Source organism: Equus przewalskii, chromosome 3, assembly GCF_037783145.1.
Source record: "Equus przewalskii isolate Varuska chromosome 3, EquPr2, whole genome shotgun sequence".
Taxonomy (NCBI): domain Eukaryota; kingdom Metazoa; phylum Chordata; class Mammalia; order Perissodactyla; family Equidae; genus Equus; species Equus przewalskii.
This window is the reverse complement of record NC_091833.1, coordinates 60,229,015-60,242,647: the sequence shown is the minus strand read 5'-3', so window position 1 is coordinate 60,242,647 and position 13,633 is coordinate 60,229,015. Positions and strand designations below refer to the sequence as shown.

The 13,633-nt window shown below is 35.4% G+C and overlaps 1 protein-coding gene across 4 annotated transcripts in view; it reads left to right on the top strand.

The window, feature by feature from the left end:
* USO1 (USO1 vesicle transport factor) overlaps positions 1-13,633 on the top strand; it is a 95,894-nt gene that overhangs the window by 39,581 nt on the left and 42,680 nt on the right. For all 4 annotated transcript variants that reach the window (XR_011538671.1, XR_011538670.1, XM_070614630.1 and 1 more), the window contains exons 5-7: positions 10,212-10,312; positions 10,736-10,838; positions 10,991-11,046. Coding sequence is in view for 2 of the 4 variants with exons in the window: in XM_070614630.1 (XP_070470731.1) it covers positions 10,212-10,312; positions 10,736-10,838; positions 10,991-11,046 (260 nt within the window). In the remaining 2 variants the exon portion in view is untranslated. The remainder of the gene's footprint in view (positions 1-10,211; positions 10,313-10,735; positions 10,839-10,990; positions 11,047-13,633) is intronic.

Here is a 13,633-nt window from a genome sequence, read left to right as displayed (position 1 = left end):
TTATATTAAAACTGTCCAAGGTCAGTGATAAAGAAAGAATTTTAAAGACAGCCAGGGGAAAAAAGACAGTAACCCACAAAAGAACCCCCCTTAGGCTGTCAGCAGAATTCCCTGGAAACTCTACAGGCCAGGAGAAAATAGAATGACATGCTCAGAATATCGAAAGATGAAAACTGTTAGCCAAGAGTACCCTATCCAGCAAAGTTATCCATCAGATAGGAAGGAGAACGAAAGGCTTTCTCAGATGAACAGAAGCTGAGGGAGTTCATCACTGGTAGACTTGCCTTACAAGAAATGTTAGAAGGAGCCTTTATACCTGAACAAAAAGGCAAAAGTACACAAAACTTTGAGTAAGGTGATAAATAGAATAAAAAATTACAGCTCTATAACAGAATAGGTTATTATACAATTATAGCATAAAGATTAAAGGCGTGCAAAGCTTCAAAAATAACTATAGCTGTTTCAATTTGGTAACAAACTCACAACATAAAAAGGGGTGATTTGGAACAACAGAAACGTAAAAGGGGAAGAGGAAAAGGACGGAACCTGCGTAGGCAAATGAAGATAAGACAGTACCAGCAGGAAAAGCACTATCTTATTTCTGAGACCTTTCATACAAACCTCATGGTAACCACAAAAAGAAAAATTCGGAACACAGTCACAAAACATAAAAAAGGAAATTCAGAAACACATCACAAAAAAACACCAAACTGAAATGACAGGCAGAAACACAAGGAAAAAGAAACAATGGAACTATAGAGCAACCAGAAAATAAAAGATAAAATGGCAGTATTATTTCCTCTTGTATCAATTATCACCCTAAATATAAATGAATTAAATTCACCAATCCAAAGACACAGATGAACTAAAATGAGACACAGATGAAATAAAAATGAGACCCAACAGTACAATAATATGGGTTCAGGAGACCCATCTCAGCTCTAGAATAAACATGGGCTTAAAGTGAAGGCCTAGAAGGTGATACTCCAAGCAAATGGCAACCAAGAGAAAGCAGGTGTAGCTATACTTCTGTCATACAAAATAGACTCCAATGCAAAAAGATAACGAGATAAAGGTGGATGTTATGTAAGGATAAAGGGGACAATTCATCAAAAAGAAATTTATTAATATATGTGTACATAACATAGGAGCATCAAAATATATAAAGCAATTATTAACAGACCTAAACTGAGACATTGACAGCAACACAATAATAGTAAGGGACTTTAACATCCCAATTATGTCAGTGGATAGATCATCCAGACTGAAAGTCAACAAGGAAATATTGGCCTTAAATGAAACATTAGACCAATTGGGCTTAATAGGTATATAGAGAGAACATTCCATCCAAAAGCAGTAAAATACACATTCTTCTCAAGAGCAGATGGAACATTCTCAAAGATAGACCACATGTTGGGAAACAAAACAAGTCTCAGTAAATTTAAGAATACTGAAATCATATCAAGCATCTTTTCCAACCACAGTGGTAACAAACTAGGAATCAGTTTACAAGAAGAAAGCTGGAAAAGTCACAGATATGTGGAAACTAAACAACATGCTAATGAACAACTGTTGAATCAATGAAGAAATAAAAGGAGAAATCAAAAATACTTTGAAGCAAATAAAAATGAAAACACAACATATCAAAGTCTATGGAATTCAGCAGAAGTGGTACTGAGAGGGAATTTTATGGCAATACAGGCCCACTTGGAGAAACAAGAAAAATTTCAATAAACAATCTAAGATACACCTAAAGGAACTATAAAAGAGGGACATATGAAGCCCCAAATCAGTAGAAGGGAGGAAATAATAAAAATCAGTGGAAATAAATGAAATAGAGACTAAAAAGACAAAAAAAAAAAAAAAAAAACCAGTTGATGAAACTAAGCTCTGGTTCTTTGAAAGGATAAACAAAATTGCCAAACCTTTAGCTAGACTTTTATAAGAAAAAAAGAGAGAAGGCTCAAATAAATGAAAACAGAAAGGAAAGAGGAGAAAGTACAATGGATACCACAGAAAATCAAAGGATTATAAGAGAATACTGTGAAAAGCTACATGCCAACAGGTTGATAACCTAGAAGAAATGGATGAATTTCTAGAATCATTCAGCCTTCCAAAACTGAGTCAAGACGAAATAGAGAATCTGAAAGATCAATCACTAGAGTCAGGAGAGTGAAACTGTAATCAAAAACCTCCCAAAAAATAAAAGTCCAGGACCAGATGGCTTGTGTAGTGAATTCTACCAAACATTCAGGGAAGATTTAATGCCTGCCCTTCCCAAACTCTTCCAAAATACTGAAGAGGACGAGACGCTTCCTAATTCATTTTACAAAGACAAAACCAGACAAGGACAAAACAAAAGATGAAAATTACAAGCCAGTATTGCTGACAAACAGGTTCAAATCGTGCTGTATTAGCAAATCAAATACACAATACATTAAAAGGATTGTACACCATGATCAAGTGTGATTTATTCCAGGGATGCAAGAATGGTTCAACATCCAAAAATTGGTGTGATGCAGCACATTAACAAAATGAAGAAGAAAAATCACATGACCATTTCAGTAGATGCAGGGAAAGCATTTGAGAAAATTCAGCGTCTGTTTATGATAATAACTCAATAAAATGAGTATTGAAGAAAAACACCTCAATGCAACAAAGGCCAAATATGACAACCCACAGCTAACATCATACTCACTGGTGAAAACTGAAAGCTGTCTTCCTAAAATCAGGAGCAAGATAAGGATGCCCACTCTCACAACTCATATTCAACATAGTATTGGAAATCCTAGCCAGAGCAATTAGGCAAGAAAAAGAAATAAAATGTATCCAGGTTGGAAAGGAAGAAATAAAACTGTCACTGTTTATGGATGACATGAGTTTTTATATAGAAAACCCTAAAGAATCCACCAAAAAAAATTAGAAATAATAAACGAATACAATAAAGTTGCAGAGTACAACCAAAAAAGCAGTTGCGTTTCTATGCACTAACAATGAACTAGCAGAAAGAGAAATCAAGAATACACTCTCATTTACAATTGCAACAAAAACAATAAAATACCTAGGAATAAATTTACCCAACGAGGTGAATGACGTATACACTGAAAACTATGGGACACTGTTGAAAGAAATTGAAGACACAAAGAAATGGAAAGATATACCATGCTCATGGGTTGGAACAATTAACATGGCTAAAATGTTCCTATTATTTAAAGCAATCTACAGATTCAGTGGAATCCCTATCCAATTCTGAACAATATTTTTCATGCAAATAGAGCAAAGAATCCTGAAATTTATGTGGAACCACAAAAGACTGAACAGTCAAAGCAATCCTGCGGAAAAAAAGCTGGAGGTATCGCATTTCTGGATTTCAAAATATACAACAAAGCAATGGTAATCAAAACAGTGTGGTACAGACAGAAAAACACACACACAGATCAGTGGAACAGAATTGAGAGCCCAGAAATAAACCCACACATTTATGGACAGCTAATTTTCCACAAAGGAGCAAATAAACAATAGAGAAAGGAAAGTCTCTTCAGTAAGTGGTGTTGGGAAAACTGGAGAGCCGCATTCAAAAGAGTGAAAGTAGACCACTATCTTACACCATACACAAAAACTAACTCAAAATGGATTAAAGACTTCAATGTAAGACCTAAAACCATAAACTCCTAGAAGAAAATATTGGCATTACGTTCTTTGACATTGGTCTTAGCAGTATCCTTTTGAATATGTCTTCAGGCAATGGAAACAAAAGAAAAAATAAACAAATGGGACTACACCAGACTAAAAACCTTCTGTATACAACAAAATGAGAAGACAACCTACCAACTGGGAGAAGATATTTACAAATCATGTGTCCAATAAGGGGTTAATATCCAAAATACATAAAGAACTCATAGAACACAGCAGAAAAAACAACTTGATTAAAAAATTGGCAGAGGATCCAAACAGACATTTTTCCAAAGAAGATACACAGTTGGCCAACAGGCACATGAAAAGATGTTCAACGTCACTAATATTAGGGGAATGCAAATCAAAACCACAGTTAGATATCACTTCATGTCCATCAGAATGGCTGTTCTTAAAAGACATAACAGAGAGGATATGGAGAAAAGAGAACACTCTTACACTTCTGGTTGGAATGTAATTTGGTGCAGCCACTGTGGAAAACAATATGGAGATTCCTCAAAAAATTAAAAATACAACTACCATATGATGTAACCATTCTACTTCTGGGTATTTATCCAAAGAACACGAAAACACTAATTTGAAAAGATATACGCACCCCTATGTTTGTTGCAACATTATTTACAATAGCCAAGATATGGAAATAACCTAGGAACCCATTGATGGATGAATGGATAAAGAAGATGTGGTATACATATACAATAGAATATTACTCAGACATAAAAAAAGATGAAATCTTGCCATTTGCAGCAATATAGATGGACCTTGAGGGTATTATGCTAAGTGAAATAAGTCAGAGGGAGAGAGACAATTGCCATATGATTTCACTTGTATGTGGAATATAAAAAATAAATAATAGGAGCCCAGCCCAGTGGCATAGCGGTTAAGTTTGCATGTTCCACTTCAGCAGCCCAGGGTTCACTGGTTTGGATCCCGGGTGCAGACCTACGCACCACCTGTCAAGCCATGCTGTGGGGGCGTCCAACATATAAATAGAGGAAGACGGGCAAAGATGTTAGCTCAGGGCCAGTCTTCCTCAGGAAAAGGAGGAGGATTGGCAGCAGGTGTTAGCTTAGGGCTAATCTTTCTCAAAAATAAACAAATTAATAAAGGAACAAACACGACAAAACAAAAACGAACACATAAATATGGGAACAGATTGGTGGTTACCAGAGGGGAAGGAGGATGAGAGGAGGACGAAATGGGTAAAGGGGTCAATTTCATGGTGATGGATGGAAACTCAGTTCTGGTGGTAAACACACTGTAGTGTATACAGAAGTCAAATTATAATGTTGTACATATGAAACTTATATAACGTTATAAACCAGTATCAGCTCAGTTTAAAAAAAAAAAACAAAACTGAAGGACCCAGCCTCGTGGCTGAGTGGTTAAGGTTCCACGTGCTCCGCTTCAGCAGCCTGGGTTTATGGGTTCACATCCCAGGCATGGACCTACTCCATTCATCAGCCACACTGGGGCAGTGTCCCACATATAAAAAAAATAGAGGGTGATTGGCAACAGATGTTAGCTCAAGGCAAATCTTCCACAGGGGGAAAAAAAAACCTGAAGACTGATGACCTTCCCACATGGCAGCAGTCTGCTACAGCTGCTTCCCTTAGATAGTGCATATATACTCTCCATCCCCCCTATTGTCTTACACCCAGCCTCCTTCACTGACGTACATTACTGTCTTGCCCCTTTATTTGAGTTTATATACTATATCCATACCACTCAAATAAAAACTATTATGCAATAAACACCTCAGAAGCATTATTTTATTATTTATATACCCTAGTGTTGTCTCATGCAACAAATATGAATGTATGCAAATGGAAAATAGCTCTACAAAGCATTCATCATTAGGTCATCACATTGCCGTGATCATGATTTCTAGAGGGAGATGATTCTTAGGGAGAGATTATAAGTTACTTGCCTTTTCAACATAGATTTCTCATGTATTTGGAGAGCTATTCACTTGACACGTGTTCCCTGTAAGCTGCTTTTTGTACAGTTTTCTTTATCTGATTTTCTATCTATAGAATTTCATTAGAATTTGACTAGATATTTGTTCCTGGTACCATTTTCCACACAGTCATGGTTTGTTAGGGTTCTGGAGTGGCTTAAAACAAGAAACGCTCATTAGCCCACTGAGTCTTAGGATGTTTTATTGGATACATGGCATTTACCATACTGTGAGAATTGGGGCTCCTATTCATAACTGATTCCAATGATGGAAATTTTCAAAACATTTTATCAGTTCTCAAATTCTCACATCTTTTCCAGTTTTTTGGTGATTTTCCTTTCTATCATTACGTCAACTTGCAAATAAAAATGTGGAAGGTGTGCCATTCTTGCTACTTACCTGGTTCAAGTTTCTTTTTCAACTCCATTCATAGATAAATTCACCTTTGAGCTTTGAAAATCACAGTTTACTATGTAAAATCTTACTTTCAGAGGTGTGTGAATAATCAGGGCACCGAATTTTATCAGCTCCCAAAGGAACAACAGGAAATCCTTCAAGCAGATCCATGAGAGAGAATATCCCTTGAGTGCACTCTAGTTACGTTTGAGTATTCGGCTTCCTGGGTACTATTAGTGGCTGCCACTTTAATACTCTGGACGTATCAATGATTGTGCAGTAACATGATGATAGCTTTCAAATGTAGTGTTTTTCATCCCTTCATCCCTCTTCTACCTGTTTTTCCTCAAGTGGAAACAGTGACTACTTTCGTAAACAATTCTGAAGCCACCGTTAATCTGAGAAATCAAACTGAAAGGGCAAAAAATTAATAGTTTGCTAATGTTAAAAAATATGCAACATTTATTTTTAGCACTCAAACAATCATAAACTCAAATAACTGCTTTTTTGGTACATTGCATGTAATTTTTATGAGAAAGAGATAAATATAAGGTAAAATATCAACAGAGCTTGTTTACAGACAAGCGTGTCTCTTGGAATATCATACAATACATATATATATACAGGTGGGATTTTTTTTACATCTTTTGCATCCTGGTGATAATACTCGTTAATGGTAACTTACAAGAATCTGAAATTTTTTCAGAATCATCAAAAGAAGATTATGTTCTGTATAACTTAAAAACCTTGATAATACATATACATATAGTTTATGTCGTAAATCTTAGGACTGTGGTTCTCAACTGAGGGCGGTTTGGCTCCTCTCACCACCTGAAGGACAATTGACAACATCTGGAGACATTTTTGCTTGTCACAACTGAGGGGAAGTAAGGGATTACAACTAGCATCTTGTGGGTAAAGGCCAGGGATGCTGCTAGACATCCTACAATGCAGAGGGAGACTCTCACAACAATATCAATGTCAGTAGTGGCAAGGTTGAGAAACCCTGTCTTAGGAATGATGAGGAGCCGGATATTACTATCTGTTGAGCACTTATCATTTACCAAACACTGTGCCTTTCCTCAAAGAAAACCCTATGTGAAAGAATTGTACTTATTTTGCAAATAACGAAACTGAGGCTTGATATAATTAGGCTGTCTGCCCAAAGTAATGTGGCTACTAAGTGGACAAATATGAGTTTAATTTGTCTGACTCGAAAACTTTTGTGAGCTTCTTCCCTAAAACTGTATTGCCTCTCAGGAAACTATTTGACTACTCCACACCCTAGCTGTTCTGTACGTAAAGAGAAATTACCTTTATCTGTGTTAGCGATGCTACATCACTTCTTTTTTTTTTTTTTAAAGATTTTATTTTTTTCCTTTTCCTCCCCAAAGCCCCCCAGTACATAGTTGTATATTCTTTGTTGTTGGTCCTTCTAGTTGTGGCATGTGGGACGCTGCCTCAGCATGGCTTGATGAGCAGTGCCATGTCCACGCCCAGGATTCGAACCAACGAAACACTGGGCCGCCTGCTGCGGAGCGCGCGAACTTAACCACTCGGCCACGGGACCAGCCCATGCTACATCATTTCTTGATCATGAATGTATCTGCCCAACCCAGACCTCTCCACTGAAGCTCAATTGTGTCTTCAAATACTTACTTGATATTGCTGCTTGGATTTCTTCCCCACCCCACCCCCCAGCTTTACTGAAATATAATAACTGCACATATATGAATGTACAGTTTGATGAGTTTTGATGTATGTTTAAACCCATGAAATCATCACCACCACCACCAAAATAGTGGACATAATCCAGAAGTTTCCTTGTGTTTGTTTATAATCCATCCCTCCTCCTTCTAGCTCCCATTCAATCACAGATCTGCTTTTGTCACAGTAGATTACTTTGCATTTTTCTAGAATTTTATAGAAATGAAATCATATAGTATGCACTCTCTTTTTGGTCTAACTTCATTCACTTAGCGTAATTATTTTGAGTTTTATCCATGTTGTATATCAGTAGTCAATTTTTTTGATTACTGAGTAGTATTCTGTTGTGTGAATATACAACAATTTGTTAATCCGTTCCCCTGGGGGTGGGCATTTAGGTTGTTTCCAGTTTTTAGCTGGTTCAAGTAAAGCTTCTGTAAACATTCGTGTACAAGTCTTTGTGTGGACGTAGATTTTCATTTCTCTTGAGTGAATTCCTAGGAATACAATGGCTAAGTGATATAGTAGGTGTGTGTAGAACTTTATTAGAAACTGCCAAACCATTTTTCCAAGTAGTTGTATCATTTTACATTCCCACTGGTGCTGTATAAGAGTTGCAGTCCCTCCACATCCTCTCCATCACTTGATATGGTCAGTCTTTTTAAATTTTAGCTGTTCTAATAGATGTGAAATGGTATCTTATGGTACTTTTAATTTGTATTTTCATAATGAATAATGATATTGAACACCTTTTTGTGTGATTATTTGCCATCCATATATCTTTCTTCTTTAGTGAAGCATTTATTCAAATCTTTGGTCCATTTTTTTATTGGGTTGTTTGTCTTCTTATACTTGAGTTGTAAGAATTCTTTATGTATTCTAGAAACAAGTCTTTTATGATATATATTTCACAAATATTTTCTCTCAGTCTGTGACTTGCATTTTCATTTTCCTAATGTATTTTGAAGAGCAAAGTTCTAAATTTAGATTAAGTCCAATTTATCAATTTTTTTCTTTTATAATTTAGGCTTTTGTTTACTATTTATGAAGACGTTGCCAAACCTGAAATCACTGAGATTTTCTCCCATGTTTTCGATTAAAAGTTTTGTAGTGTTAACTCTTACGATTAGGTCTGTGAGCTAAAGGGTCTATTTCTGGACTTTCTGTTCTATTGGTCTATTTGGCTATCCTTTTGTCTACATGACACTGTCTTGATTTCTGTAGCTTTGTATAAATCTTGAAATTATGTAGTGTAAGTCCTCCAGCTTTGTTCTTTTCCAAAATTGTTTTGGGGTTTTTGGGTTCTTTGCATTCCCATATCAATTTTAGAATCACTTTGTCAATTTCTACCAAAAAGGGCTGACTGAGATTTTGATTGGGATTCTGTTGAATCTGGGGGAAAACTGATATCTTAACAATATTGCACTTTCTCATACAAGAACACAGTATATATATTTATTTAGGTCTTTTTTAATTTCTCTCAAGATTACTTTGCTTTTCCTGTCATCTGCTGGGTTTTTTCCATTTCTAAAGTATGTTAGTATTAAAATCTCACATTTGAAAAAGAACTATTTGAGGGAAAATAACTAAGTTTGGTCTTGACTGCCAGCTCTGTTCGTTTACACTCACTGCCTACAGCAATATGTCGAAAAGGATTAGCTGTGTCTGGTTTGGCTGAGGGAATGGAGAGCAGTGTATTTGCCATTTGTAGTACTATAGGCAGATTTTAAATAATAATTTGCTTTGGTAATTGTTGCTTCAGGTTTTAGTGATCCTTTGTATTTTTTTGACAAAGTATATTGAAACAAATAGTTTAACCTAAAGACTTTTAAGGACAAACATAAAAATTTTTAAAGAATAAATGAAAAATTAAATGTTGAATTCTGATTTTATTGCCAAATAACATTATAGGATATATATGTTAGTTAAAAAATACATACTAAAGAATCTGCAGTTGTTTGGCTTAATTTTATAATTAAATTATTTAACACAGCAACACTAACAGTCAGCAAGGACTATGTGTTCAGTTATGGGGGGGGGGAACTGAGGTATAATTTACATACAGTAAAATTTATTCTTTAGGGTTGTATAGTCCTGTGCATTTGGGCAGATGTATACAGTAGTGTAACGACTATCACATTTGAGATACAATATTACCAGCACCCCAATAAGTTCCCTTATACTCTAATCAGAAGTTTAACCTAAAAATATTCTTGAGAAAATGTAAAAATCTAAATATCTTTTCTTTGAATATATTTAAACATTTAAAGAATAAAAATGTATTTAAATGACATTGGAATTTATTTTAAGGCTATGTCTTTCCAGCATAATTGTAATATCACTACCAGCCACACTGTCCAAGAAAGTTAAATCATTTTTGCTTAGTTCCCTCAGCAAAAAGGATACTTTAAAATAACAGCATCATATTGAAGTACTTTATCTTTGAATATTACAGAAGAAAACTCCACAAGACAGAGTGAGGATTTGGGAAGCCAGTTTACAGAAATTTTCATTAAACAACAAGAAAATGTCACTCTCCTTTTATCTTTATTGGAGGTAAATAAAGAACCTTTCTATTTTTCTCATCCCTTAATAAGCTTCTTTTGTTGCCTTTTTGGGTGTTCTTGAGGAAGCAACATATACATACCTTTTCAAGGTAGTGAAATTTGTTGTATCGTTCCAGGAGATTCACATGCATGTTTCAAGAACTCTATAATCTGTTAAGATACTGTTTGCTTCTTATTTCCATTTTTGCAAAATATTTTTTTATCTGTCAGTAACAGTTTAATCAGCTTGATCAATTTACATTAACTCTTTTTTTTTTTTTTTTTTTTTTGCCTTTTCTTAAATTACCTCTTTTAAGTTTGCTAAACTATTTTTTTGTTGGTAGTTTTTGGTACCACTATTAACTGGAAAAAAAGTGGTTTTCTTAAAAATGTGAATTACAGATGTTAAATATTTTAAATGCTTATATTGCAGGAGTTTGATTTCCACGTCCGCTGGCCTGGTGTGAAGCTTCTTACTTCTCTTTTAAAGCAACTAGGGCCTCAGGTGCAGCAAATTATTTTAGTCAGTCCCATGGGTAAGTGACTCATCTATCTTATGTCATTTTGATTTAAAAGAGGATCCTCCCTGTATAGGGGGACTGAAATAATGTGTTAATAAATTGTTTACATTCGAATCACTATTTGTGTTTTTATCTGCCAGTATTTTTCACATGGTTGTGTGTTCTAGGTGTTTCAAGATTGATGGACTTATTAGCAGATTCCAGGGAAGTTATACGTAATGATGTAAGTTGAACTTGAAAAAGAAGTCTGAAAATAATGCTGTGCTTTTTTTCTCTTTGCAAATAAAATCTTTGTTGACTCTTATTCAGAGTCCCAAGAGGTTAGATTTGGAGAGTTGGGGTAATGGCCCATCTTTTAGACATGTTTAAGTTATATAAAAGGCCACATTATTTGTTGCCTGCCTATCCACTATTTTGGCTTAGACAAATGATTTTACTATTCAAATTTGTGCCTTCCACAAGTTTAGGATCTCTTCCCTCCTCTTCTGAAAGGTTGTAGTGACGCCAAACTCTACCTCCAGAAAGAGTAGAGGAAACATCCCTAGACATTAACTGTAAATTTAACAAAGCATTGCATTTGGAATACTCACCCTCATTTGACTGAATATATGTCTCAAAGGATTTTCCATGTAATCTTTATTTAACTATAGAGTACAATTTGCTCTGCAGTTATTTTCCATTCTATTTTAATATTTGTGTATAAGTTTGAATATTTTGTGTTGATGTGATACTGTTTTGTTGCTTGAATATTTTTCTCTGTTATCTACAACTTGATCAAAACTATGATACTTTAGATAGCAATTGGAAAAATCTTTTTTTAATTAAATTCTAGAGATAGGAGTTCATATCAAACTAATTCACTCTCCATATCTATACTGAGAAGTCCAAGAGTCATGGAAACCAAGTGATTTGCTCTTTGTTAGTGATGTCTTATTCATCTTGGTATTTGTGGTACGTGGATCTGTGCCTTTCTTACCCATCCTCAGTGCTGGTAAATACCATTTGGGTTGCTCTTAGCTCACAACTGGTTAGTGGCAAAGCAGAGACAAAACTGAAGTGCTCTTGACTTCAACTCCACATAGGTAGTTTTTTCAGCTTTGTATTTAAAATTTCATAGATGTATGTCAGCACAGTATTCTAAGTGGTGAAAAAATAGTAATGTAATTTATGAGGACATTTCTTATTCCTTAGTATTCTTTTAAGAATTGTCTTATTTAAATTGGACCCATCTACTAGGAATATTGAGTATCTTTCTTTGACTAAAATATTACTGTGTATCTTAAACCTAAAGTTATTCTCCTCTTCTCTCGTTCCTCAGTTTAAATAAGATGATACCCATGGGGCCGGCCCTGTAGCCGAGTGGTTAAGTTCATGCACCCTGCTTCAGCAGCCCAGGGTTCGGATCCTGGGTGTGGACATGGCACCACTCAGTAGGCCACGTTGAGGTGGCATCCCACATGCCACAACTAGAAGGACCCACAACTAGAATATACAACTATGTACTGGGGGGATTTGGGGAGAAAAAAGCAGGGGTGGGGGAAAGAACATTGACAACAGTTGTTAGCTCAGGTACCAATCTTTGAAAAATAAATAAGATGATACCCTACAAGCCATTTAATAAAGAAGTTCCCTCCTCCTGGATTGCCATTAGTATCATTACCATTTATTTTCATTTTCAGATATAATTTTTTTTGCATGACTGCATTATCTTGGTACTTAAATATATCATTTCCTTTCTCTCTCTACTTTCTTTTTTTCTGCTCCTAACCTTTTTTTCTCAACTTTCATTTGAGATAAATAAAATAAATAAAATTAGTCTTGATTTATGTTGTTTTTGATTAGTTTTAGGATTAGGATTTAAGTTAAATTTTTGTGGTAACATCTAGATTCTTGGTTTTTGCATGTTTTACAGCCATCTTTTCTTTGGCTTCAGTAAACCTATTCATCTGAATTTTTTCATGGATTACTATCATAACATTATGTAATATAACACCGTAGTATACCACAGTTGACAGCAGCAGTCAGAGGCAGCTAACTGGCACCTCTGGCAGTAATTAATGGCTCTCTCTGACTGCTTGGAATGATATACTATTTGTTTCACCCCCTCTGTTGTGTCTTTTTCTTTCTTTATCCTTCTTTAAAAATTCTCTTTTCTTTCTTTTTAATCAACTTCCTGATTGCACTTAGTAACAGTTGTCAATGTTGACTAGCCTATGTGGGAGCATATTGGCAAAGATTTTTAGCCCCAGTTTGTTTTATATTTGAATCATTGATTCTGTCCCGGATTTAGAGAATTAGTTGGTCATTTATCATAGGTGCACTGACACTATCATTTTTATTTATGTTACTTAATGCTTAAAAATTAGCAAAAAGGGGGCTGGCCCCGTGGCCGAGTGGTTAAGTTCGCGCGCTCCGCTGCAGGAGCTCAGTGTTTCGTCAGTTCGAATCCTGGGCGCAGACATGACACTGCTCATCTAAACCACGCTGAGGCAGCGTCCCACATGCCACAACTACAAGGACCCACAACGAAGAATATACAACTGTGTATTTGGGGGCTTTGGGGAGAAAAACTAAAATAAAATCTTTAAAAAAAAAAAAAAATTAGCAAAAAGGTTAAGAAAACTCTAGGAAGTAACTACTGGCGTACTTCTAGATGACAGGCTTTAATTCCATTCTTTAATTTTTAATTTTTTATTATAAGAAATGTAAACACAAAATAGAGAGAACACGGACAAACTTGTCCCTAAACCCATCAGTTTTCATGATTTTGTTATACTTTCTTCATTTACCCCTCCCCTCACCACTCTTTT